Here is a 27943-nt window from a genome sequence, read left to right as displayed (position 1 = left end):
TTAATATGTACAGCACCAATGCATTTTTATGCATGGCAAATATATTTTTATACATGTTCTTACCCATCCATATGTAGCTATATTTTAGATATGTTAAGCATGTTTAGAATTTAGTAATGTCGTTCATATGAAAGTGAAGTGGGTGTTGTGTGTCAATTTAAATACCATATATAGGTTTCCTGATTTATGTCCTTATATAGGCACAATTCGCATTGCCCATATTTAGGCATAGAAATCCTACCCTTATTTAGGCATTATCCATGCTAACCAAATACAGGCATGGCCAACTACATCCGTTCATCTATGTCACGAGTTCTCCAGACTCTTAAGCCTTTAGGACTGCCCCTTGCTTGGATATTGCTTTCTTCAAGAACTCATTTATTATGCATGAACATCTATTCCTTAGGGGTTCATTCATGACGTTCTTCTGCCCGACTTTTAAGTCAATACTGGCATTCCTAAACACCTTCAAGGTATAAATATACCTTCACTTACCATAGCAAACCACGGTTCGGCTGCACGACGCGGCTGGCCATAGCAAGTTCGGAAGGAAGTCAAGTCCCCGCCTGATGCACTGACCAGACGCTGTCATCCTCCTCGCAGAGAATCCGGCTCCAGTGTTTCTGACTGCCCTTGCGGGGTGTTAGAGATCGAGACTCGGAAAGAGATTCCAACCTCACTCATTCTAAGGTATGGAGCGGACTAGAACCTAGAGGGACTTTTGGCAAATCTTGGCAACTGTAGCTAAACTAGACTATAGACAAACAGCACCTACTTCTTACCTTGTACTACACTTAGGTTAGGTACAATGGGGTAGAACTAGCTAGAAGCATCAGATGAGTATTAACATTTTAGCCTGTGTTATTTATGTATGTATTTTTATGAATATCTGTCATAGCTACAAACCATACTATTGCAGTATTATTTTATCTTACTGCTAACGCTGTACGTATTATACTTCACATTCTGTCTTACGATTTTAGCAGTTCATATCTCTTGCACGAGAAATAAGACTGTTCAATAAACCCTTTTTATTGAAACGCCCTTCTATCTATTTCTGTGTAACTCTGTAGAAACGAAGCATGCATGATTCACTGAGTGAAACTGTTATCTATTGTTTCCACGATTCTGAGATTGTTCCGATTCTAAGGGAAACAAAGTTGTCATGTTTATGCTGTTGTCAGAAACTAATCCCTTCTTGTTTATTCGAGAAGTTTTCTAGTGACCTCTGAGTTAGCTGGCACACACAAGTAACCTCAGTCCTATGTCAAAACTATAGTGTATATTATTCCAATGCGCAGAGCCTATCAGGGATATAGGAACTACACTACAGTAACAGTTGCTCACTAAATGTGATTTTGAATAAATTAAAAACGCTGCTTCTCGGCACAACGCTCCCCCTCCTGGCAAGGTGGTACTTGTCACAGCAGACCTGGCTACCATGCTTCACCTGGATTCTCAATCTCCTACCCCGCAGATATAACCCACACGCCTGGCCCGTCCCGTCTGCTGGAGAGGGTCGGAGTGCAGACTGCGACCACCTACTGCTCCGGAATGCCTTTGCCTCTCTTTCTTTTTGTTGGACCATCATTTTGTTTTCTTTTAAATTAGACACAACAGAATTCTGCTACTTTAGTCTTTTTTATTTCTTGCACGGCCATTGGCACTCCAAGACACAAATGCAGGCTATAGGACGCAGTGACATTTCTACAATTTACTGTTAGATACCAAGCTCGCCCCTCGATGACTTTGCCATCTGTCTGCTGCTGTCCTCTGGCGTTTGGTTGTCCTCTCAACCCTTATTTGTGGCTGTTTTGTTTGTGGGGCTGTATTAGGGCCACCCTTTGAGCACAAGTACAGGATGCCGGGCTGCTTTAAGGCAGGAGGAGGCGGCATTGTGGCATAGTTGCACACTTACCAGGAGAGGGGATAGAAAGAGGCTAACGTTAAGAGGAGGCAGAGTGACAGCCTGGAAATGCCGAAAGGTAGCATACTTTACACGTTTGAATAGGACATTTGTCTGATTTTACGTTTTTCTGAATTCCTGACCCCGAATGCATTTTGTATATTTCTCTTTTCGGTCACATGCTTCTCGATTGACTCTACGCGATCGTCCTTATTGCCCCTTGATGATTATCTGGTTTCCTCAGCACCCACCATTTATTTATTTAATGATCGCGATATGTGTACTTTCTAGTGTTTGCAGTGTTCTACATTTGTGCCATGTACGTTCTTTCTCTTTGCTCGCCTCAAAAGTTAATTGTTTGTGCCCTACGTTATTTCTTCATCTGGTTTGTCCCCAAAGTGTCTCAGAATTACTCCCTTTAGAACCTCCTTCCTTTGTATGCATCTGTGAATCTTGTTTCTGTGGCTCAGTGTAACTAAATTGTGCACTTTCCCATGTGTGTTCTTCATATGCCACTCATTTGTCATTTGTTTAATGTTGGTGTCCCAGGTGTACTTGTGCCCGAGTTTAGTGTCTGTCCCACAGTGCAACTCATTTGAACCCTCAGTGTACCTCATTTACGGCCTGCTGTGTGCTCTTAATTTACTGATGTGTCCGCTAACCTCAGACACTGTTACTAGAACATCTTCAAGTTCCTAACATTGGTGTCCCCCAGGCAAAGACGTTTTAAGGCATGGGCCAAGAGGCCTGTGGCCCAGGGCCCCAGCCTGTCAAGGGTCGCATTGATAGTGCCACCACTGTCCAACAGAGAGTCTTCCCCTAATGACCGCGAACGGATTGTTTTAATTGCCGTTTTCCTTTAATTTATTTTATTTCGGGTGCTGTTTAAGACTCTGCTACAGACATTTTTCTGAAAAATGTTTTGTGTATGATTCATGCAATAGCCATAATTTGTTTTAATTTTAGATCAAAACAGGACCTCACATATGAGGAATGTGAGGGTGACACAACATTATTTACAGTAATATTAGTGAGTTGAAGAACAAGTTACTTACCTTCGGGAACACATTATCTGGTAGAGTCTCTATCTGGCTGTAGTTTGCTTACCTTTGAATTTCCCAGTCGTCAGGCTGGATCCGGAAACGTTTTCTGAGCAATACATTTTGCGGGTGACGTCAGATGGCTCCATTCGGCTCAGAATGACATCGGTTATGACGTTGTGGTAACTCTATAGGTGCCACCAAGGAACGCGGACGTCAGTACTTTTCATTTTTTCCACGCCAGAAGCGCAGAGCCACGAAGTGACTGACGTAAACGTGTGCAAAACTAGGGCCCTGAAAGGGGAGTAACCCTTGTCCTACTACATCAGTCCGCAAAGCGAGGAGGCATGGTTGGGGCTGTAAGGAATCTGCAGCTAAATAGAGTCTCTACCAGGTGATGCGTTACTGATGGTAAGTAACTTGTTCATCTGATAGAGACTTCTCGTTGCAGATTCCTTACCTTTGAATCAGATACCCTAGCCATACCATCCACGCGGTGGGATGAGGACTCATGACCTAGACTAAGAAGTCCTGCAAGGACTGAACGGGCAAAGTGCCCATCCCTGCGCACGTGACCATCAAGGCAATAATGTTTTGCAAACGTGTGCAATGATGCCCACATCGCTGCCTGACAGATGTCTTGGACTGGGACTCCATGACCCAAGGCCGTAGTCGCAGCCTTTCCCCTGGTGGAGTGGGCCCTTAATCCCTCAGGGGGCTGCTTCTTTGCCAAGGCATAACAGATTTTAATGCAGAGAACAACCCAGCGAGAGATAGTTCTTTTATGCACTGCCTTTCCCTTCTTTGCTCCCACATACCCCACAAAGATTTGGTCATCCACTAGGATCTCTTTTGTGCGGTCAAGGTAGAATGACAACGCTCTTTTTGGGTCCAGTCGGTGGAGATGCTGCTCTTTCTTAGAGGGATGTGGGGGAGCAAAGAAGGTGGGCAAAATAATGTATTAACCCAGATGAAATGGGGTCACAACCTTTGGTAAGAATGATGCCCTGATGCAAAGCACCACTTTGTCCGGAAAGGACATAAAATAAGGAGGCGAGCTGGATAACGTCTCCAATTCACTCACTCTCCGATGTAATTGCCACTAAGAAGGCTGTTTTGATGGTCAACAGCCGGAATGGACAATTGTGCAAAGGCTCTAAAGGAGCACATAACAGGTAAGTGAGGACCAAATTAAGGTCCCATTGTGGCATAATAAAGGGCGTTGGTGGAAATAAGTGAACCAGCCCTTTTAGAAATCTATACACAATAGGAGATTTAAAGAGAGAAGTCTGGTCTGGCACAGGGGCTTAACACAGGACTCCGCGGTGCGGTGGGCCCAGAGATGCAGGGGGCTCCCTCTGCACAGTACTCAGGCCATAGAGCTCCGGATTAAATCTGGAGCAGGGGCCCCTCCGTGTACTTTGCAGGGAGGCCCCCACAGCTTTCGGTACGCTACTGGTCTGGCAGTCGCAAAAAAGCAGAGAGAGCAGAAAGGTATACCTTGAGAGTTCTCATGGCAGAGCCATGGTGGCCCAGGGTTAGACTGAATGAAAGGACAGTAGAAAGAGGAGCAGTATACAGTATAATACAAATTTCTGTCAATGGCAGACGTATGCCGACTTAGTGGAGGGCCAGCCGCCTGGCCGCCCGAATAACATTACAGACATTCAGGAGGAAGGTCAAAAGCCATCAACCGCCGCTGCTCTATCCATGCATGTAGGCGCAGAGTTGACAGGTTAGGTTGGAGAACCCTCCCCTGCTGCTGCGACATAAGATCCTCCCAAAGGGGAAGCCTGATGGGAGGATTGATACTTATGTTCATAAGCTCTGGATACCAGACTCTCCTTGTCCAGTCCGGAGCCACAAGAATGACTTGGGCCTGGTCGCTCCTGATCACCTTCAGAACCCTGGGCAGGAGTGGTATGGGTGGAAAGGTGTACAACAGGCCTGAGCTCACTTGCGACGAAACGCATTGCCGAGCGATAGCCGCCAGGGAAGCTCCGGTGCGCAGTACTACTGACATTGCGCGTTCTCTTCGGAGGTGAACAAATCTAACCAAGGTTTTCCCCACTATTGAAAGAGACCTTGCGCAACCTTTGACTGGAGACGCCATTCGTGATTCAGGCTTCGATGCTTGAGATCGTCTGCCCTGGCGTTCAGAGAACCTGCCAGGTGTTGAACCACCAGGGTCATGCCCTGCTGTTCCAGCCTTTTTCAGAGACCAAAAGCCTCCCGACACTGGGTCCACGATCCCACCCCGCCTTGCTTGTTGCAGTACCACATGGCGGTGGTGTTGTCTGTGAACACCTGCACCAACTTCCCCTTGACAGAGGGAAGAAATGCTTTCAATGCCAAGCGAATCGCTCGGAGCTCCAACAAGTTTATGTGAAGCCCCGTCTCCGCCAGAGACCAGTGACACCTGATCTCCATCTCTCCCATGTGGCCGCCCCATCCCAGAAGATTCGCATCCGTCACAACTGTAAAATCTGGTTGGGGAAGGAAGAGAGGTCTGCCGCTGACCCAATCGCGGGTCGTTAACCACCACTGCAAATCCTTCTCAGTTCCTTCCGAGATCTGAACCACATCGGTGAGCTTTTCCCGATGCTGTGCCCGTTGGAACTTCAAGTCCCACTGCAGAGCCCGCATACTTCAACTCGCGTGTCTTACCAACAGGATGCAGGGCCATGAGGCCCAACAGCCTCAGTCAGTCTCATCAAAATCCAAGACAGAGGCTGAAATATCGGAATCATAGCCTGAATATCCTGGACTAGCTGCTTGGGAGGATAAGCCCGAAACTGCACTGTGTCCAGAACAGCTCCGATGAAAGGGAGCGTCTGAGAAGGAGTCAGGTGTGCCTTTGGCACGTTTATAGAGAACCCCAGCGAATGCAAGAGGTTTGCCATAGTCTGAAGGTGGGAGACGACTATCTGGGGCGAGGCTGCCTTCAATAGCCTGTTGTCGAAATAGGGGAAGCCTGACACCCCTAACCTGCGCAGCTGAGCTGCAACCACCACCATCGCCTTGGTGAACACCCGAGGGGCACTGATAAGGCCAAAGGGGAGAACGGTAAAGTAAAAGTGCTTGCGGCCTACCTTGAACCGCAGTTAACGCCTGTGGCCCGCAGGATAAGAATATGAAAATACGCGTCCTGCAGGCCCACCGCTACCATCCTGTCCTCTTGGTCTAGAGCAGACAAGACCTGAGCGAAAGTGAGCATTTTGAATTTCTCCTTTTTGAGGAAGAGATTGACGGTCCGAAGATCCAAAATAGGCCGTAGCCTCTTGCCCTTCTTTGAAATCATAAAGTAGAGGGGAATTACAGCCACTGCCTACTTCTGAAACTGAGACCCTTTCTAAAGCTCTTTTGGCCAAAAGAGCTGTAACTTCCTCTTGGAGCAGCTTTAAGTGATCCTCCGCCAGCCGTTCCTGCCTTGGCAGAATAGTAGGAGGAAAGAAAGGAAGGGATGAGTATAGCCCTCCTGGACGATCTGCAAGACCCACTTGTCTGATGTTATAGATCTCCAACAGGGGAGATTATGACAAATTCTACCACCCACTGGAGTAGTGTGGTCCTATAGAATCAGCCTAGTGCTTGGACCTGACCAAGGCCATATCTGCCTTTTCAGCAAAAAGGCAGGTTCCATCAAAGGGCATGTCCATAAAATTGGCTTGGACATCCCCCGAGAAGCCAGGCGTGGCGCCTCAAGGCCACCGTAGTTGAAATCGACCTACCCAGCGAATCAGTTGTATCTAATCCACACCGAGAATTTTGCTGCATCTCTCCCATCCTTGACAGCTTGGGAGAGCACAGCAAGGGCCTCCTTTCGGGACTTGTGGCAGCACCTGCGCAACTGTCTCCCAAAGAGTGTGGGAGAAACGGCCCAATAAGCATGCGGTAATCCCTGACCACAATGCTAGACTGGAGGAAGAAAACATCATCTTCCCAAATGAGTCCAGTCTCTTGGATTCCCTATCCGGAGGTGCGGAAGGCAATGGGCCCTGGGAAGTAGAGGCCTGCACCACCAAACTGTCTGGGGTGGTGTGTTGGCTGAGGAACTTTGGGTCGCCTGGAGCTGGGCGATGGCAGTGTGCAATCGTCCTATTCACAGGAGCCCCTGTACTAGGCTTGGACCATGTTCCTAAAAGGAGGTCCGTAAGTGCCTCGTTAAGGGGCAATAGAGGTTCAGGAGGTTAAAGCCCCAGGTTAAAACACTTTGGTCAGATTAGTCCTGACCTGCACTGAGGGCAGCTTCAGTCCAAGGACCTCAGCTGCCCTCTTAACCACCATGGCATCGGAGCCCCCTCCTCTGGAGAGAGCATGCCAGTGTCTGGTGAAGTATCCAGACCACTGGCTTCCCCAAGTTCACCATACCATTCCATTTTCTCCTCAGAGAGATCCTGGTTCTCTAGTGAGTCTCCAGACTCCTCCCATTACTCTCCTGAACCCGGCATGTCCACAAAGTGCTCAGGTGACAACATAGAACCCCTGGGCTCTGTCAATGTCGGAATCGACGTAGCCCGATGCCATTCCCGCTCTGTGTAATCTGGGATGAGGATGGGGCTTGCGGCGCCGACGGGCATCAGCGATGTCGCAGGCACCGACTTCAAATTCAACGCCTGGGGAGGTCGTGTTGGCAAGGCCGGTGTCGAACCGGATCTGGGATCGGATACCTGAGGCCCCACCGGCACCGTGGCCGGAGCCGACGGCGTCGGACCGATGGGGTCCCATCCGACCCCACAGGGCCGAAGGCTCACCAGCGGGGTCATTCCGCTCAAATAATCGGCGCATAGCCTCGTAAAACTCTTATTTGAGCAAGAGTCGCTCCGGCTCCCGGAAAGGGGGTTAGGCGCAGAGTCGACTCTGGCTCCTGCTCCACAGAACCGGGACTAGAGCGTTGGTGCTCTTTACCTTTCTTGACAACGGATGCCAACTGAGGTGAAGATGAAGTCCGCTCTTCCCCGAGTGTCCAGATAACCTTGAATGGGAGAAAGAGGACTTGGGGCTCTGGGAGCGGTCCCGCAACCTCCTCTTCCTCGAATGGGACCATGACCTCCTCGGAGTCTCGCTTGACGGTGTCGACTGCCAGGCCGCGAGCAACTTCATCGCTCACTCCCTCAAGGTCTTCGGGCCATTGCCCGACAGTCTAAACACGACTTTGAATTGTGGTCGCGTTCAAGACACAGCAGAAAAACGCGGTGGGGATCGGTTACCAACATCAAGCGGGAGCAAGTCATGCATGGTTTAAAACCAGTCTTTCTACCAGATATCCCTCGCACACGAAGTCGTATCCCAAAACTTTCGACAAAGGTTGAGAAAAAGCCTGCCAAAAAGCGGCAGAGGGGTAGCCCTTCCCGGATCGGCGCTTAACTGGCACAGAAAGAAAAGAACTGACATCCGCGCACCTGGGTCGCGCCTATATAGGCACAGTGATGTCATAACCGACTCTTGATGACGTCACGCGGAGATGAATGGAGCCACCCGACATCGCGCGCAAGGGATATTGCTCAGCAAAAGTTTACGGATCCAGACTGACGCCTGGCAAATTCAAAGGTAAGGAATCTGCAGCTAGAAGTCTCTATCTAATACTGGATAATACCTTCAAAGTTGTCCTTAACCGTGGCCCACAAAACACGTTTGACCCAAGGGCCCCAAAATCCTTAAAATGTCCCTGCCCCCAGGTGTACTCTTGGGTGAGTATTGTGAGTGCCACTCAGCTGCTTTTATGTTTGCCCCCTCTGCCCTTATTTTTGGCCTATAAGTTCCCATGTTGGTCCATAAAATGTTGATTAATTAAAAACCTCAGTGACTTTAACATCTGTCTCAAGTGTGTCTCATTTTTGCTGATTCATGCGTTTGATGTGCACAACTTAGTTTTTACTGACTGGAGTCAAAAAAGTGTAAGGAAATAAACAAGGCAACAATTCTTTTCCATGCATGCACCCATGAGCTGTAACAAAAATTCCTGTATTCATCAGAACTGGCCCAACCTTGCTCCGATTCGACTGTTATAGCAGTACGCTACCATATCATACATACTCCATGTTACCCCTCTCCATTCTACTCTGTACCACTCCACACCACTGTACTCTACTCTGCACCACTCTACTCGTCTCTACTTTACACCACTCCACTCTGTGCCACCCTACTCTGCAACACTGTACTCTATGCCAGTGCACTCTACCACTTTATTCAAAACCAATACACTCTACACCAATCTAATCTGCACCAAATCACGCTATTCCACTATACTCTATGTCCCTGCACTCTACGCCACTCTATGTCTCTGTACTCTACGCCACTCAACTCTGCGGCACTGCACTCCACGCCAATCTACTCTGCGCCACTGCATGCTACACCAATGCGTTCCACACCACTTTACTATATACCACTGCACTCTACAACAGTATACACTGCACTCTGACACTCTACTTTATGCCACTGAACTCTACGCCACTGCACTCTATTCCACTATAATCTACTTTGCACCACTGCACTCTACAACACTCCACTCTATGCTCTACGTCACTCTACTCTACACAACTGCACTCTACGACATTCTACTCTGCAGCACTGCACTCTACAACACTCTACTCAGCAGCACTGCACTCTCTGCTACTGAACTTTGCATCACTCTCTATGCCACTGCAGTCTACTCTTCACCGTTCCATGCCACTCTTCTGCACTCTAATCTACAGTGCACCACTGCACTCTGACACAGCACTCTACGTCACTTCACTCTACTTATTTCTATTAGACTCTGCATCACTCTACTCTATGCAAGTGCACTCTACTATACACCACTGCACTCTACACCACTCCACGCCACTCTGGAACACTGCACTCTAAGTCACTACTCTATACCACTCAACTCTACCCTGCCCCACTCCACTCTGAAACAATCTTCTGTATGCCACTGCAGTCTACTCCACTCTATTCCAATCTGCTGCAATCCACTACCGTACAGTGCAGGGTTTCCTCTGACAGAGAACGGGTGCAGCACACGAAGTGCAATCTTCTTAATAGGTAGAGGTTGGCAACCAAGCATGGCTCAAGCCTAAGCCCAACGCTTGGCAGTGGCTCGGCTCCTGTCCCATGTGCACTAGCATGTCACATATGGTACTGCACCCTGCAACAAGGCTAGGTAAAAAACATTGGCATTTATAATGACAATAACTCCAACTCTAATAAATGTGAGACCTATTGCATTTCCAATGCAATAGTTCTCGCATTTGCTAAAGTTACAGCTGTTGGCATTGAAAATGACAATTTTTTTACTTTTCATTTTAATACCAATGGCAATAGCGCTACGCAAATATAATTATTCCACTGCAAATAAAAAAACAAAAGTAAAAAACATTTTCAAAGCCAATAGCTCTAACTTTAACAAAAGTGAGAACTATTGCATTGCAAATGCTTAATATTAAACTTCAGAAAATATATATTTATTTTTTTGAATGTATTCAAATTAATCTTTAATTAAAAATTAAGTTAATGTTGCTGGTGCAGTGACAGCACTATTCTTTTCTAGGTATGGCTCCATGCTCTCCGCAGATCATTTAAAAGAATTGCTTTTTTGCATAGGAAACAGATCTTTCATCGGTGCTGTAGTACCATGCGTCACTTGAGGTAAATGACAAAACAGGTATAGGACCTAAAAGTAAAAATATTTTTGGAGGTTTTGCATGACTTCCATGACTCTGTTCTAGAGACTTTGCTGCCTGTAAAGGGAAGTCCTGAAAGAGAAATCTTTCCTGTATGAGTGACAATGTAGTGGGTAGAAGTCCATACACTTTGCAGCAAGTTCAGACATAAAGATGACTTGAAACTAAAAAACAATCCTCCTCATCATTTAGGAGTAATGTGACAGCAATTCACTAAAGATGAGGGCTCCAATCCCTACCAGTGCATACCGGGCCATCCTAACTCCCGACTTGCCCTCAAGACACTATGCATCTTAACAGTATATTGGGTCAGAATCCAAAATGGATGGACCCACTAAAACCTGCAAGTAACAATATACGCTTTTGACAGGAAAATATTTGCAATCTAGCAAAAAAGACATTAAGAAATAGTTTCCTAAAAGTTTTTTTAATAGAGAGAACGCATCCGATTATCTTAGATTATGAACAAATATGTTACAAAACTATGATAGTAACATTGTAGTAAACAAATTGCTTCTTTAAAGTGTAAGTGTTTGAAGTGAACTGGCAAAAGTTCATTCACAAATAACAAAGAAACCAAACCTAACTCACAAGCGAGCAATGTGTAAACATCTTACACCCTTTTGTTAAGGGTGCAATAACTTTAACATACGTCTTATATGCTTTTAACTTTCATCAACATCCGAAATAAGATTTATAAATAAGATACCTTGTATACAACCACATATAAGATGCCAACAATCATCATACGAAGAAAATAAGTTATTTTAATAGAACTTATAACACACAAGCTCATTCCTGAATTATAATTTCAGCAGTTTACAAGTGTGAAAAAAATCACATAACACATATGATTTAAGACCCTACACAGGATGGATCTGGTCAACAAATCTCAAAATCCCAAAAATTTGGAAAACAACAATTAAGTATCTACAGTACTTACAATAAATAGTGCAAATGGTATATATTATACATATGAATATCTACTATTTCTAAGCATATGCATACAGTATACATATATTTATATGTAAAGTATCAAAACTGTTTACATAATTCGTTAAAGTATACAATTGGCATGTCTAAAAATATTCTGATTAAAAAATATACAACACTGCATCATTATTCATTCTCCTTTTTCAAGAAAAATTGTCGGGCATCCTCCCAGGTCTTTCGTGGGAACCTGTTTGAAAGCTGCAGGTAGTCCTGGGAAGCTGAGACGCTTTCTGGCGAAAAAGAGGAGAGGAACAGTTACACAGTGGTTTAAAAACTAAGACAAGCACAGCCACGTAAGTTGTTTTTCAATAGCTCCAACTGCAATGCTTCCCATTAAGTTTACATGATGTATGAAACAAATATCATGGAAAGCGTCCAGACACGGATCTCTTGAGAAACTGTTAAATTTTAATCTAGTGGACAGTCTGTGTAATCAGTAGCACAAATGCCTTATCAGGTTACACATGAGGCAAGACTCCAAATGTACAAGTTGCTACTTGCGTAACGATATATATCTGTAAGAGACATTAGTTAGTGATAGATTCCTTACCTTAGAATATCCCCTGGCACCAGACTGGATCCAGAAAGTTTTCGCTAGCAGTACCTATGCGCGTCAGTAGGTGGCGTTGTGCGGCTCCGTATCCGTCGCTGGCGTCGTATGCGCCGAGATAAGGTCACAGATGACGTCAGTTCTGTACACGACTTTCCGTGCCAGGAACGCAGAGCCATGCAAGAAACTGACCACTGGTGCCATTAAACTAGGGCCCCGAAAGGGATGACCTTAACCCTAGAATCAGTACACAGAATGGGGCGGATGGGTGGGGCGGTGTACAAGTTACTTACCTTCAGTAACGATTTATCTGGTAGAGTCGATTCTAGCCGCAGATTCCTTAATGTAGAATTATCCCCAGGCGTGAGACTGGACCCGGAAAACTTTCTTGCTCAGCATCTCTGCGCGCCGGGGGGTGGTACCACGCGACTCCGCCCCGATGTCTTCCGCGGGCGTGACGTCAGCGAGGTCACTTAAGCTCCCCCCCCCACCCCCCCCCCGTGCACTGACGTCAGTTTGCTTCGGAGAACTTTTCCGCGCCACAACGTGGAGCCATCACAACAAAACTGAGGAGAGCATGGGAACAGTGTGCAAAAATAACAGAGAAATAAAAATAGAGAAAAACAAAAGGTAAGAAACATCACCAGGTGGCAACAAGGCACCAAAAGGCGACAACAGCAGGCCAGAGCAGGAAAAGGACAGAGCACCACTCTGAGGAACAACCGTGCAAGCCAAGGCAAGAGCAGCAGATGGCAGTAAAGCACCAGAAGGCCAGATTAGCGAAGCCATCGCAAGAAAGCGCAAAGCACCGCTCTCCTTGGAACCACCTCGCAAACCAAGGCGAGAGCCATCCTGGAGGCACAAGTATGTGAAAGCGCTGTGACAGACAGAAAGAAAGAGAGAGAGAGAGAGAGTGTGAGTCTACAACCACAAGGAGAAGAGCCACAAGCCTGGAACAGAGGAGTAACAGCAACCCATCCCCAGACTACACTGCCAAGGATGGCCCTACCTCCTGAAAGGAGTGGGAGGACAAAGGTCAGGCAAGGGATCCGCAGACCACACTGCCAAGGAGGGCCATAACCCCTGTAAGGAGTAGGAGGTCATGGGACACGTAAAAAAAAAAAACAACTTAGAAGACTGGTGGGGGTCAGAAAATCTAACAGAGGGAAAGAGCAGAAGTAGGCCCTCACGCTGGAAAGAAACCAGCTGGAGGGATGCCTGACCAGAAGAAAATGAAGAGGACACCCACAGAAGACAGGCCACCCAGAGGGAGGCGACTACAGACACCCAAGCAGAGGGTCCTCGCAGAACGGGGAGGAAGGACGGGTCGTGAAGGAATCTGCGGCTAGAATCGTCTCTACCAGATACATCGTTACCGAAGGTAAGTAACTTGTACATCTGATAGAGACTACTAGCCGCAGATTCCTTAATGTAGAATAGATATCCTAGCCATACCCAGAAAGGAGGAGGAGGGCCTGCGAGAGAGCCTACCCACCAGGAGAGACACAGGGCCCCAGCAGGGGACAGGTCACAGGGACAAGAAGGGAAAGGCCAGGATATCCTAACCCCAACCAAGAGAGAACTGCCCAACCCCCGCAGGGGCGGACAGCGCCCGAAAGCCCCAAGGAACACAAGGACCACCTCAACCTCCAGGAAGAAGAGGTAGAACCGGAGGCAGGGCCCACCGTAAGAAACACATACACAGTGACAGAAAAAGCTGAACACACCTCAGCCACAAGCAGCGGGCAAGGCAGGAACAGCCCCACCGCCAAAGAGCGGACGGAAAAGAAAGGCACAGTTGCGCAAAGCCCCAGTGGAACCAGAGGCAGGGCACAAGAGAATACATCAAAGGCCACAACGGTGGGTTAGAACAAGCAGGCCCGCACGGCCATACGTAGCCAGCAGCAGGCAACACCACGGAACGGTGCACCCAGGACAAGCCAGACGCCAGCCGAAGGCAGAGGCCAGGAAGGGCCAGGACACACCCCAAAGGAGGAGCCGGTCCAGAAACACACACACTGACCCACTAAAGAAGTGGAACCTGTGAGAAGTTGGCCTGATGTATGATGTCACTAGTTCTAGTGTACACCTTATATCAGTCCAAACAACCCTTATGGTGATTGGTTGTAAAGTCAACCTTATAGACCAGCTATCCTAGTGGTAGCATGGACAAGAGCAGTCTTAGGCTTAACTCTGAATGGCATGTGAAGCCAGCTGTGATACCATATATAATCCCTTGAATACCAAATGAAAGGACACCACAACAGATATATATATAAAATAAAGTGTATTTATTCTAGTCAAACCCTCAGCACTCTTTATGAGATTAGAGGTAAGTACAACACAGTCTTATTTAAGCATACATTAAGTCACACAGGTAAGTAATACAGTTAGGCCCTAGGGGCCACGCAAACCATATACTAAGTAAGTGGTATAAGGACCACTGTCACGGAATTAGGATAGGCCTAGGCCTAGGGAATCGCTGGGGCTACACTACACTAGCAACAGTTAGGAAGTGGGAGGCCCACGGGATTCAGGTGCAGAGTGGAAACACTCACGCGTAATGCGTAAAAGTCAATAGAATCACTAGCAGTTAGAAATAAACAGTTTTAGGACACTTCTGGTATAGCTAGAAAGTCTAGACTCGGAAACTAGACCCTAGGATAGTCAATACCCTTGTGAGCACCGAAGTACCCAAGTTACCTAGCCCACAGGCTGCGGGTGCATAGGTGTGAACTTGCGTCGGGTTTCGTCGTGGACTTCTAGGGATGCCTGAAGGAAAGTTGCTGACAGGCAGTCAGTGAAGAGTGTCCGGTGGATCCCAAGGCTGGGACCAAGAAGAGAGGAGACCTGCAAGCAGAAGGGACAGAGTGAAGGTCACTAGCCAGTGACCACGTGGAACCAGGAAGGAACCAGGCGATGTCGTGAAGATTGCAGGTGAAGGTGAAGCTTGTCGCTGCAGCCACGAGGACCAGGGAACGTCGAGGACGACCCGGACCAGGAGGCGAGCTGTCCCACGAAGGCTCTTGCTGTCGGCGGCGTCGAAGTTGGACTAGGACTCACCAAGCCTTGGCAAGCGGAACCCACGAAGAACGGAGGACTTGCTTCTGGTGCAGACCAGGAAGGTCTGGGGTGCTTCTCCTTTGCAGAGAAGCGGGAGCCAGTCTGGAGGAGCCAAACCAGCGCTGAAGATTTCAGAGTGCGTCGTCTCAAAGGCCACTAGCCAGCGGGCAAGCAACCGGACAGACGCGGCAAGCAGGAAAATGCAGAAGGGCCCCACGCAGGACTCGTGGAGTGTGGGGGGCTGATCTTCGGTGCAGATGGTGCTTGAGGTTGGGGCTTCTCAATCCCCGGTGCACAACTTCGAGGGTGCCTCAGAAGCTGCGCTGGAAGATACTCGCCACTTTTCCCAGGTAGCCGGTCCCACGTCTCTCGTCGCCTCCACGGATCTCAGCTCGGCTGTGGATGTGGATCAGGGTCGGAGAAGTCTGGAAGTCAAGGCTCTGGTCGGGCTCTGCAGTCGGTCCCTCGTAGAACTTTAGCAAAGCAAAGGGTAGTCTCTTGATGGTGCCTGTTTGCACAGGGTAGCCACTCCTTGGCCACAAGGGAGATTCTTCAGTCTTCTTCTTTCGTCGAAAGTCGAAGGTCCAGAGTTTCTGTTCAAGTTGCAGGTTCAGGATAATCTAATTTCCTGGGGCCCAGCTACCACTCTTATCCAAATCTGGGGGGCTGGATTACCTGCTAGGTCACGCCTTATGGGTGGGACCTGGGAGGGGGGTGGTTACACCCCCTTCCCTTTGTCCAGTTTCGCGCCAGGACTGGGGCTGGAGTGCCCCAGCACCGGTTTGAACTGGACTATGCACGAGACACCTTGTGTGCCCCAGGCATGTCTCATTCTATTCATCCCTCCCTGCCCCAATACACTAAGGCCTGTCTGGGGTGGTGCTCGCACCTCCCAAGGCAGGAAACCTATTGTCCAAGCCTCCCTTGCCGGGATCACTCCCAGCAGCAGGAGGTCAGACTCATGTCTGTGGCAGCAGCATCCATTTTGTGATGCTGGGGCTCTGGTTAACTTTAACCGGGTAAGTAGGTTACAACATGTCTTCTCCCTCTAGAAGGGAGGGATAATATCCTCATGGAACAATGTCCTCATTGATTTAATTGTTATTGGTGGAGCACGGATATTGGACCACAACCAGCTCCTGGTCCCCCCCCTTCCTTTTTGATTCATAATATCCTCATCCCCAGAAATGGGATGGGGGTATTATTCCAAAGTGTTAGACACCTTACACGACATGTTTTGATAAAGCCAAACCATAGTTACCATAACCGTTTAAGATTATAAGGCACTTTAAGAGTATATGGTAGGCTATATCATAGAACAGCTATAAGGACATGGTTCCGAAAGCTGCAGACAGGCTCAGCTCATGCTAGAGCACCATCTCACATGTTACCAAGCACTCTGCCTCCAGGATTGTTAAGGCCTGCCATAGGAGTGGCTAATAGGTACACATGTGTCTATATGTAAGTTAGGTATAGGAATACTACACCTAAGCAAGGGGTGATTACACGACCTTGCCCCAGCTGAGTGATCAGCCAGTTGTGTCATAATGGAAGGCCAGGCCAGGGGTGGCATAATACATGCTGCAGCCCCTGGTAGGCCTAGGGTACACCTATGCCCTGGGTACCTAGGGTACACTGTACAGGGGCCAATAAGGTGATCCTATCCAAATGGGTTATGCACCTAAAGTACATAGTATCAATTTAGAGAGAGGACAGCAAGGCTGTGGGTCTGATTAGCAGGCCCACAGCCACATCTAAGTCGAAAACTAGTAAAGCAAAAGCAAAAAGTGGGGGTGAACATAGAAAGCAGACCCCACTCTCTTACAGAACCAGGCAGAAAAAAAAGAGAGAGAGAGAGAGAGAGAGATGAGGTTCCGTGAATCCTGAACCCGTTCAATGAAAGTTGTCGTATCGTGACGATTTTGTTATCAGCGAACCGCAAATGATGAGTGCGGTATGCATGAGTGTTTTCGTCATGTTACACCGATGGATTGACTGTGTATTTGACGATCTGGTCTGAACCCTTGGGTTTCATTTTGTGCATAGCAGCCATTTTTTGGTTGCCCTCACATAGGCTGATGACTACAGCATGACCGTGGCCAGACGAGTCTCTAGGGACACATACACCTTAGCGTAAATTTGTGCTGACTTCTGTTTGACCTGAGTGAACTGACCCCGCTGCCCGAGGCTAAACTGTTGAGCCTCCTCCTCGTCAAGCAGCTGGTCAGATAGAGATCAGGGAGCAGGACATTGCTGATTTTATGACACACGCACACACCCCTCTATCTTGCTTCTCATCTGTTTCTGTTCTTTCTTTATGGCCTAATTATTGACTTGGGTCGAGGTCTTTTATGGTGGGCCCGTCCGGCCTGTTCGAGTAAGAATGCTGGATTTTGCCTTGTCATTCTTGGTGAGCTGGACAACTGAAAGTGGGCTTGTCGTCATGTGATACTTCGGTAATGTCATCCTTTGATTGGTCAATTTTTAAGTAATTGATGCTAGTCAGGAACGTGATATTTGGCATAAAAGACGATGCTCCGCCCTATGAATTTGAGCAGTCTCCTGAGAACATACACCGTGTTGTACTTCTAGGATCTCTGTTACTGGCTGCAGCTAATAAAATTTGATCTTTGGCGTCACCAAGAAGTATCCCGTGTCTCTGTACTCTAAGACAGGTGAACCCGAAGACTTCGGGCGTGTCCCCTGCGCCGCTGGGTTTAAATCCCGGTTCTTCAGTGACAGAGGACGGACCAAACCGTCCACCAGAACACAAAAACCAAGGAAAGCCAGTCCCCCCCCGGAACACCAAACAGATGACGAAGCTGAAACACCGGATAGAAGTGCGGAACTGCTACAACACAATGCCGCAAACAGCAGGCCAGACTGGGCTAGTGACATGGCGACCCATGAGAAGGACGGACCGGGGCGCAACGCAAGCTGCTTCAAAACAATCAGCAAGAAGATTGCACCTGCGACATACCGCAACGCCACGGACAGCAGAAACCCAAAGTGCGACCACACCTCCCCAGCACATGATAGAGCTATGCAATAGCTACCATTACCCCACATAGGGTACGTTACAATCCAAGAACATGAGAACACCTCTTAGGAAAAGGTTTCTGCAGCAGAGGACAAACAGAAAGACCTGCGGAGAAAACTGCGGACGGCGTGCCAATCAGCCAATAAAGAATAAACAGAAGGCCTAATCTCAGGCCTTACACGGGCCTACCAACAGCCAAAACCACAAGTCAAAAAAGGGCCGGACTAGCAGCCAACAGCACCAAGGTCCCAGAAAAAAAGGGACCCTAAGGCACATCAACCACACAGAACACACAACCAGGGCTACTCGTTACAAGACCCCAAGAAAACAACGGAAGAACACCTCCCAAAACACAGACCAACGTACAGGTCATTGAATGGGGGGGAGGTGGACAAAGCCCCACAAGAAACCTCTGAATGGCAGAATTCGCAGGGGCGTGGAACAAAAGAGCGTCATCTAAGGGAAGGTCAACCAGCCGTTTTCTAATGTTCTCAGGGAATACACTATCCCGTAGCCAGGCATGGCGACGAAGGGCCACCGAAGAAGCCATAGTACGACCAAGCACCTCCGAAATGTCCAGAGCCGAGTGAAGAATAAACACCGCCAGCTCCCGGCTATCCAACACATGGTGCCGCAGATCAACACAGGCACCCTCCTGAGAAGCGGAAGACATAAGGGACTCCGCTGAATACCATAAGCAAGAAGTGGCTTTAGCCAAGACGCAAAGAGTGTTAAGGGCCAACAAAGCCGCACTGGAGGAGGCGAAGATATTGCGCCCCCAAGAATCTAACCTGCGGGCCACCCGTGACGCGGGAGACAACACCGATGGCAGGGAGGGAAAGGCAGTCTGTAAAACAGGGCCCCTGGTAGAGGGGTTGAGGGAAAGACAGACAGGATCATGCAGGGCAGGACGTGGCGGTGCAGAAGTGGCTGGGGCACCGGATCCCCCTTTGGCAGGACGCCCTCAAGCCCCCAAAAGAGAAGTGTGGAGCGAAGCCTCGAAGGGAAGAAGCAGCTCCCGACCACCAGAGCCCTGATGGAGGACCTCCAGCAGATGATCCGTGGGGAAATGGGCAGCTGGATCGCCCATGCTCAAGATTCCCGCAGCCGTGGAAACAGCCCGAGCGAAGGCAGCAGTCGCCTCCGTAGGGCCCCGCGGCGGGGAAAGCAGTTCCTCTGTGGGCGATGGCTGCAAGCTAAGGCGGCCGTCCCCCAGCCCAACTGGGGGAAGGAAAGGCCAAGCCCGGAAAGGGGGAAGGTGGAACGAGAAACTTGAGGTGCCTCCGGCGAAGAAAGCGGGCGCGGTGACGGCGAAGAGCCGTCCTTAGAGGACGCCGGGGAAAAAGCCACGACGCGACGACCTGTCTCCGGAGAAGATGAAACCAACAACCGCCGAACTTCTGGAGAAGAGGGGGTGTCTGAAGACGAATCAACGACCCGACGCCGGCACGGCGCCGTAGAGTTCGCCACCGGCGTCAGGTCAGCATTGACCGGCCCCGAAGGGGACGCTGGAACGACCTCTGCCACAACGCGCAGGAGACCAGGGCTAGGTCAGAGGCGGGGCGGCTATGGAACGGCGCCGAAAAGGTGTCGACTCAACCTCCAACGAGGCAGCCGCCTGCATGGAGGAACGAGGCGGGCCTTGGGACACGCCCGACCCCTAGCTGGCCCCTGCGGCGCCGCCTGGGCAAGCAGCCGCCGGTGCCTGAGCGGTGTCACCTCGGACAAAGCCGCTGCCTGCCCAGAGGACTGAGGGGGGACTCGAGGACACGCCCCGAGCCCCGGCAACCTCCCGCGACACCACACGGACCACCGTGGGGGTTTGCGGCGAGGCAGAGGTACCATGGTCCGAAGGAGGGAACCCCGAAGGGCAGCACCCCGACGGCACCACATCTTCAGAACCTGTCGGCGCCGGAGCCGCTGGCGACGCCGCAGAAGTCCCCGCATGCGGCAGATGTTCCAGGTAGAGAAGGAGAAGAGGTAAGAGCCAAAGAGGCCTGCAAGGCCGCAGCATACGCCTCCATCTGGGCTCTGGTCATCCCCGCGCCGGGGAACGGCAGATAGGGTGGCGACGCGCGGGGCCGCACCACCCGCAGAGAACCCACACCCCCAACAGGCCGGGGACCGGGCCTCAGGGACAAACTGCGACACTTACCAACAGGTGAGCGACGTCCTTGCAGCCTGGGAGAGGGACGATGTCGGAGACGGAAGCGGCGGGTCTTGAAGCCTTCCACGGGGGACGGGCGCGGCGCCGCCGCCGACCTGGACATGCGTGCCGAAAGGAGTTTCATTCGGCGGTCCCGCCGGGACTTCGGCTTCATTTGCAGACACGCCTCCCAGTCCGGGGAAAGCGATACCAAAGGGGATGATGGACGGAGCGTTTGAGCTAATCAAACACTCACCCCCAGTCAACTGATCTGGGTTTAATCCATCATCATTCTTTAGCTCACTCCACCACCCCAGTTCAGACATGGCCATATGCAAATCAGTCTGACCCTGTGCATCATGGGAACAGTCCAGCCCTAACTGCCAAGCCATGTCTTCTTGGACCGGAAACAAGCATCCTGAGACCGGTTTCAGGTTCATAACCCTCATCAGCCAGGCTATCTTGAATCCAGTGACAATGTGAGCAAGGGACCCACGTCTGGGCATACCCTGACAACTTAAGGCGAACAAAGCGATACCAAGGGGGATGATGGACGGAGCGTTTGAGCTAATCAAACGCAGTCCGTGGAGTTGTGGCGCTCCCTCAAACACCACATGCAGATGGGGTGAGGATCCGTCGCCGACATCTGGCGCGCGCAAGACAAGCACATCTTGAAGCCCGAAGGCATTCGCACACTGTTCTCAAGAAAAAAACACTTAAAGCGGAAAAAGAAGGCCTGAAACAGGCCAGGAAAACGGTCCGGATCCGCGCGGTACGCGGAAAAGAAGAAAACTGACGTCAGCGTGCCGTGGTGGGGCTTATGTGACCTCGCTGACATCACGTCCGCGAAGATGTCGGGGCGGAGTCGCGTGGTACTGATGCCCAGTGCGCAGAGATGCTGGGCAAGAAAGTTTTCCGGGTCCAGTCTCACGCCTCGGGATAATTCTACATTGAGGAATCTGTGGCTAGTAGTCTCTATCAGACAAGGAATATATAACTAACTAATGTCTCTTACAGATCTATCGTTACACAAGTAGTAACTTGTGCATCTGAAAGAGAAACGTTAGTGATAGATTCCTTACCTTAGAATAGATACCCCAGCAATACCAATCCCGGAGGTGGGTCTGCGAATAGATTACACCAGAAAGTCACGGAGAACTTCCGGCCAAATTACTGGAGAAGACCATAAATAGGCAACTAAGTTCTTTCTTTCAGAGAACCAAGGCACTCGACCCCACGCAGTTTGGGTTTCGTGCTTGATCAAGGCCATTGGGGAGGTTAGAGTTGTGGTGGACCAGGGAGGGGTGGCTGTCCTGATTCTGTTGGACCTGTCGGCAGCCTTCAACAAGGTCCATCACGGGGTGCTGATGGAACGGTTGTCGAGGGCGGGGGTGGAAGACACTGCCTGGAGCCTCCTGAAATCCTTTTTGGCTGACAGAATCCAAACAGTAGATCTGGGACTTGATAAATCCAAACCTTTTGCCCTCCGTTACGGGGTTCTGCAGGGGTCTTCCCTGAGCCCCACGCTTTTCAACATTTATGTCAGCCCATTGGCGGCTTTGATTAGATCCTTTGGCCTGCAACTCAATTCCTATGCAGATGACACACAAATCGTGTTATCCATACAGCGAGGGTCTCAAGTGGATATGGCCGCAAGGTGCCATGATTGCCTGAAAGACTTTGCAGGATGGATGGCCTTGAATTGCCTTAAATTGAATGCAGGGAAGACCGAGGTCATGATATTTGGGAACAATCCTAACATTTGGACTCCGGATATGTGGCCTGAAGCATTGGGGAAGCCACCAGTCCCCACGTGCAAGGCAAAGAATTTGGGCGTGATCGTGGACCAGAAACTTGATTTTGGGGACCAGGTTAGCGGAGTGGTTTCAACATGTTTGCATATCCTTAGGATACTGAGAAAAATTAAATTTTCTCTTCCAGCCGATGGTTTTAGGTTAGCAGTCTCAGCTCTTATTCTGTCGCGTATGGACTACTGTAGCAGTCTGTACCTGAATCTGAAGAAAAAAACATCTGTACGGATTACAGTTGGTACAAAACACGGCGGCGAGACTGCGAACGAGAGGGACTCCGGCAACTGCACTGGCTGCCGGTATCAAGACAAGCTTAATTTAAGGCTCTGTGCTCAGTTTTCAAAGCATTGAAGGGCAGTGGCCCAGAGATCTTGAGTAGGTGCTTCAATTGGTATGTGCAGGGGAGAGCGTTGCGCTCCTCTGAAGGCAGACTATTTGCGGTGCCCCGAATAAAAAAAGGCCAGTTGGGGAGGAAATAGCTTTTCATACTGTGGAGCGAAAGCCTGGAACAGCCTGCCGGCGCATATCAGGAATGCCGAGGAGCTCCTCTCTTTTAGAAAGGGGCTGAAGACTTGGTTATTTAGGGAATAGGCCCCTCGTGCTCCAGGGAGTCAGTGTGCAGCGCCAAAACACTCTTGGATATAAGTGAGCTTTATAAGCTCCTAATAACAACAGAACAGCCAAAGAAGCCGTCCCTCCAGACTTGACCGTCAAGGCAGTAAAGCTTGGTAAACGTGTGCAGCGAGGCCCACGTAGTTGCCTGACAAATATCCTGCAAGGGAACGCCGTGTCCCAAGGCAGTAGTGGCTGCCGTTGGCCTAGTAGAATGGGCACGCAGCCCCACAGGAGGCTCCTTGTTAGCCAACGAGTAACATGCTTTGATGCACAGAACGACCCACAGAGAGATGGTTCGTTTGTGCACGGCCAACCTATTTTGGCACCCACGTAGCCAACAAAGAGCTGGTCATTCACCCGGAACTGCTGTGTGCGCTTCAGATAGAATGAGAGCGCACATTTTGGGTCTAAACGGTGGAGCCTCTCTTCCTCTTTCGAAGGATGCGGAGGCGGAAAGAAGGTGGGCAAAGTGATGGTCTGCCCGATGTGGAAGGGCATGATGGGTCCTTAAAACCACCTTGTCCAGATGAACAGAAAGGAAAGGAGGTTCAGAAGAAAGAGCCTAGAGCTCACTCACTCTTCTGGCAGACGTGATAGCTACCAGGAAAGCCGTCTTGAGAGTGAGAAGACGTAAAGGACAGGTATGAAAGGGCTCAAAAGGAGAGCACATCAGATAGGTCAAGACAAGATTTAAGTCCCATTGAGGCATTATGAAAGGCACGGGAGGAAACGTGTGCGTAATGGCTTTCAGGAAACAATTAAGAACCGGGGACTTAAAGAGAGAAGGCTGATCTGGAAGCCTTAGAAAGGCGGAGATGGCCAAAAGATAATCTTTGATAGTGCCCAGAGCAGAGGCCTGCTGGGCCAAGGATAGTAGGAACAGAAGGACCTCAGAAAGAGGGGCAGAAAGGGGCTCCACAGACTTTGCTGTGCACCATGTCACAAACTTGTTCCACCTGCAGGCATATACCGTCTTAGTGGAGGGACGCCTGGCTGCCAGAATGACATCACAGACTTTGGGAGGAAGATCGAAAGCTGTCACCGCTCAATCCCCACGCATGGAGGCGGAGGCTGGACAGGTTCGGGTGGAGGACCGTCCCCTGCTGCTGCGACAGAAGATCCTCCGGAAGAGGCAGACAGATCGGGGGATCGATCGCCATGCTGAGTAGCTCGGGATACCAGTATCTTCATGCCCAATCCAGAGCCACAAGGATGACTTGGGCCCGGTCGCGCCTGATCTTCTTCAGCACTCTGGGCAGAAGTGGTATAGGCGGAAAGGCGTACAACAGACCGCAACGCCAATCGCGACGAAAAGCGTCTCTGAGCGAGTGCCACCTTGGAAATTCCAACGCGCAGAACTGATGACATTGTGCGTTCTCTTCGGTGGCGAATAGATCTAACCAAGGCTCTCCCCACAGCCGAAATAGTCCTAGTGCCACGTCCGAGTTCAGACGCCATTCGTGATCTATCATGCACCGGCGGCTGAGTTCGTCCGCCCTGGCGTTCAGAGAGCCCTCCAGGTGTTGAACCACCAGGGTGATGCCCTGATGTTCTAGCCATGCCCAGAGGCGCAGGGTCCACGACCCCACCCCGCCCTGTTTGTTGCAATACCACATGGCGGTGGTGTTGTCCGTGAACACCTGCACTACACTTCCCCGAACGGAGGAAAGGAATGCCTTCAGTGCAAGTCGGATCGCTCGTAGCTCCAATAGGTTGATATGGAGCCGGGTCTCCGCCGGAGCCAGAGGTCTCTGATCTCCGCCTCTCCCATGTGGCCCCCCCATCCCAGGAGGGACGCATCCGTCACCACTACGTGCTCTGGGTAGGGAGAGGGATCTGCCACTTTACCCAATCGCGGTCCGTGAGCCACCACTGCAACTGTCTTGCAGTGCCCTCTGAGATCAAGACATGGTTGCCCTGATGCTAGGCCCACTGAAACTTCAGGTCCCACTGCAGAGCCCACATCCGCCACCTGGCGTGATGTACCAGCAGGATGCAGGAGGCCATCAGACCCATTAGCCGCAGCACCAACCTGACCGAAACCCAAGATAAAGGCTGAAAGATCGGAATCAGAGCCTGAATATCCCGAACCCACTGTTCCGGTGGATAGACCCGGAACTGCGCCGAGTCCAGAACCTCTCCGATGAAAAGGAGCTTCTGGGAGGGATTCAGATGCGAATTCGGCACGTTGATGGAAAACCCCACCAAATGCAGGAGGTCCGCCGTAGTATGGAGGTGGGAGACGACTGCCTGGGGCGAGCCCGCCTTCAACAACCAGTCGTCGAGATAGGGGAAGACTGGAACCCCTAATCTGCGCAGATGAGCTGCGACCACCGCCATCACTTTCGTGAACACCCGAGGGGCACTGGTGAGGCCGAAGGGGAGCACGGTAAACTGAAAGTGCTCGTGGCCTACCGTGAACCGCAGTTAACGCCGGTGGGCCAGCAGGACGGGGATGTGGAAATACGCGTCCTGCAAGTCCAACGCTACCATCCAGTCTCCAGGGTCTAAGGCAGCCAGAACCTGAGCTAAGGTGAGCATCTTCAACCTCTCCTTCCGGAGGAAGGCGTTGATGCTCCTGAGGTCCAAGATAGGGCGTAAGCCCCCTTTGCCCTTCTTGGGAACCAGAAAGTAGTGGGAATAACAACCCCGACCTACATCTGGGCCAGGAACGCGCTTGATGGCCCCCTTGACCAAGAGGGCCGTAACTTCCTCCTGCAGAAGTTGCAAGTGATCCCCCGACATGCGATGGTACTGCAGTGGCATGGCTGGAGAGGTCGCCTCGAAGGGGAGGGAGTAGCCCCTTTGGAAGATTTGCAGCACCCACCTGTCCGATGTGATGGTACGCCAGTGGAGCAGGCGATGGCGAACTCTGCCTCCCACTGGCGTGGAATGGGCCTGAAAGCTCGGACTAGGAAGGCTTTGAGGCAGATGCTGTTGGGGTAGATGTGGGCTGAACGGCTCTCTGTCCCCCCGCTCCGCCTCGGCGGAATCCACGTCCGTGACCGCGTTGAGGCTGGTTCTGCGGCCTGTGGCTAGACGGATGTGTGGGGGCGCCCCTTCCTTGGCCACGAAAGGAGCGAAAAGTGGAAGTTTTCGGTTGCAGGGCCGAGAGGCCCAAGGACTTGGCCGTAGCCCTGGAGACCTTAAAGCGCTCCAGCGCACTATCCGCTTTGTCGCCAAAGAGGCGACGGCCATCGAAGGGCATGTCCATGAGGGTGCTCTGGACATTCCCGAAGAAATTTGTGGACCTCAGCCAGGCATGGCGACGAATCGCCACTGTGGTCGCAATTGCCCTACCTAGCGAGTCCGTTGTGTCAAGCCCACATCGGATCGAGTACCGTGCCGCATCCCGCACCTCGGCAAGAGCCTGGGCGAGCCGTGTCTGGGCCTCCTCCGGACACTGGGGCAGCACGTCCGCCACCGTATCCCACAAGGAGTGGGTGTAACGGTCTAAAAGGCATGCGGTGTTGATAGACCGCAACTTCAGACTAAGAGAGGAGAACAGTTTCTTCCCAAACTGTTCCAACCTTTTGGATTCCCGATCCGGGGGAGCGGACGGGAAGGCGGTCTGGGAGGTAGAGGCCTGGCTAACCAGGGTCTCAGGCGTGGGGTGCACCGACAGAAAGCTGGGGTCGCCCAGTGCGGGGCAGTGGCGCCGGGCCACGTTCCGGTCCACAGGAGGGACTGTGGAGGGCTTGGACCAGGTGCCCAACAGAACGTCTGTCAGTGCTTCATTGAACTGCAGCAGAGGCTCCGAGGAGCTTACCGGCAGTTGAAGCACTATAGTGAGGAGGTTAGTCCTCATGACCACTGCAGGGAGCTCTAGCGGAAGAGCCTCAGCAGCCCTGCGCAGCACCACAGAATAGGTAGCACCTTCCTCCGTAGCCACGGAAGGAAGAGAGATGAAGCCAGTGTCAGGGGAGGTATCAAGACCCCTGGCATCCCCCAGCTCTTCTGCCCAGTCCTGAGATAACTGGCACTGCTGTGCCAGAGGGTCCTCAGACCCCTCCCAGACGTCCCCGTCATCCGACTCCTGGTAGACAGGTGGAAAGGTCAGAGCCGGGCGGTAGATGAATCTGTCATCCATCGGCGCCGTTCCGACGCCGGGCCCGGACTAAACCTGGGGACAAAGTCGTCCGAAGACAGCGCCGGGGGCGGCACCGAAGGAGGGTGTAGGAGTGTAGGGTCTGCTTTCTATGTTCATCCCCACATTTTGATTTTGCATCACTGGTTTTCGACTTAGATGTGGCTGTGGGCCTGCTAATCAGACCCACAGCACAGCTGTTCTCTCTCTAAATTCACACTATGTACTTTAGGTACATAACCCAATTGGTAAGGATCACCCTCTAGGGCCCTGTACAGTGTACCTTAGGTACCCAGGGCATGGGTGTACCCTAGGCCTACCAGGGGCTGCAGCATGTATTATGCCACCCCTGGCTGGCCTCCCATCATGACACAACTGGCTGATCACTCAGCTGGGGCAAGGTCGTGTAATCATCCCTTGCTTAGGTATAGTATTCCTATACCTACCTTATATATAGACACATGGGTAACCTTTCAGTCACTCCTATGGCAGGCCTTAACAATCCTGAAGGCAGAGTGCTTGGTAACATGTGAGATGGTGCTCTATCATGAGCTGAGCCTGTCTGCAGCTTTCGGAACCATGTCCTTATAGCTGTTCTATGATATCGCCTACCATATACTCTTGAAGTGCCTTATAATCCTCGCGGTTATGGTAACTATGGTTTGGCTTTATCAAAACATGCCGTGTAAGGTGTCTAACACTTTGGAATACTACCCCCACACCATTGCTGGCGATGAGGATAGTATTCCTCCCTTCTAGAGGGAAAGGACATGTTGAAGACCTACTACCCGGTTAAAGTTAACCAGAGCCCCAGCATCACAAAATGGATGCTGCTGCCACAGACACAAGTCTGACCTCCTGCTGCTGGGAGTCCTTCCAGCGAGGGAGGCTTGGACAATAGGTTTCCTGCCTTGGGAGGTGCTAGCACCACCCTAGACAGGACTTAGTGTATTGGGGCAGGGAGGGATGAAAGAAACGAGAAACTGCCTGGGGCACACAAGGTGTCCCATGCATTGTCCGGGGCACTCCAG

The 27943-nt window shown here is 50.7% G+C and overlaps 1 protein-coding gene across 3 annotated transcripts in view; it reads right to left on the bottom strand.

Annotated features, from left to right (window-relative positions):
- Positions 1-11015: 11015 nt before the first annotated feature.
- The window catches only part of SCAPER (S-phase cyclin A associated protein in the ER), a 3109515-nt gene continuing 3092587 nt past the window's right edge, over positions 11016-27943 (bottom strand). For all 3 annotated transcript variants that reach the window (XM_085643688.1, XM_085643687.1, XM_085643686.1), the window contains exon 32: positions 11016-11830. In XM_085643688.1, the coding sequence (XP_085499814.1) occupies positions 11727-11830 (104 nt within the window). In that variant the 3' untranslated portion in view covers positions 11016-11726. The remainder of the gene's footprint in view (positions 11831-27943) is intronic.

This window comes from Triturus cristatus, chromosome 3_1, assembly GCF_964204655.1.
Source record: "Triturus cristatus chromosome 3_1, aTriCri1.1, whole genome shotgun sequence".
Lineage (NCBI taxonomy): Eukaryota > Metazoa > Chordata > Amphibia > Caudata > Salamandridae > Triturus > Triturus cristatus.
Note: the sequence above shows the minus strand (reverse complement) of the source record. Positions and strands in the feature narration are given on the sequence as shown.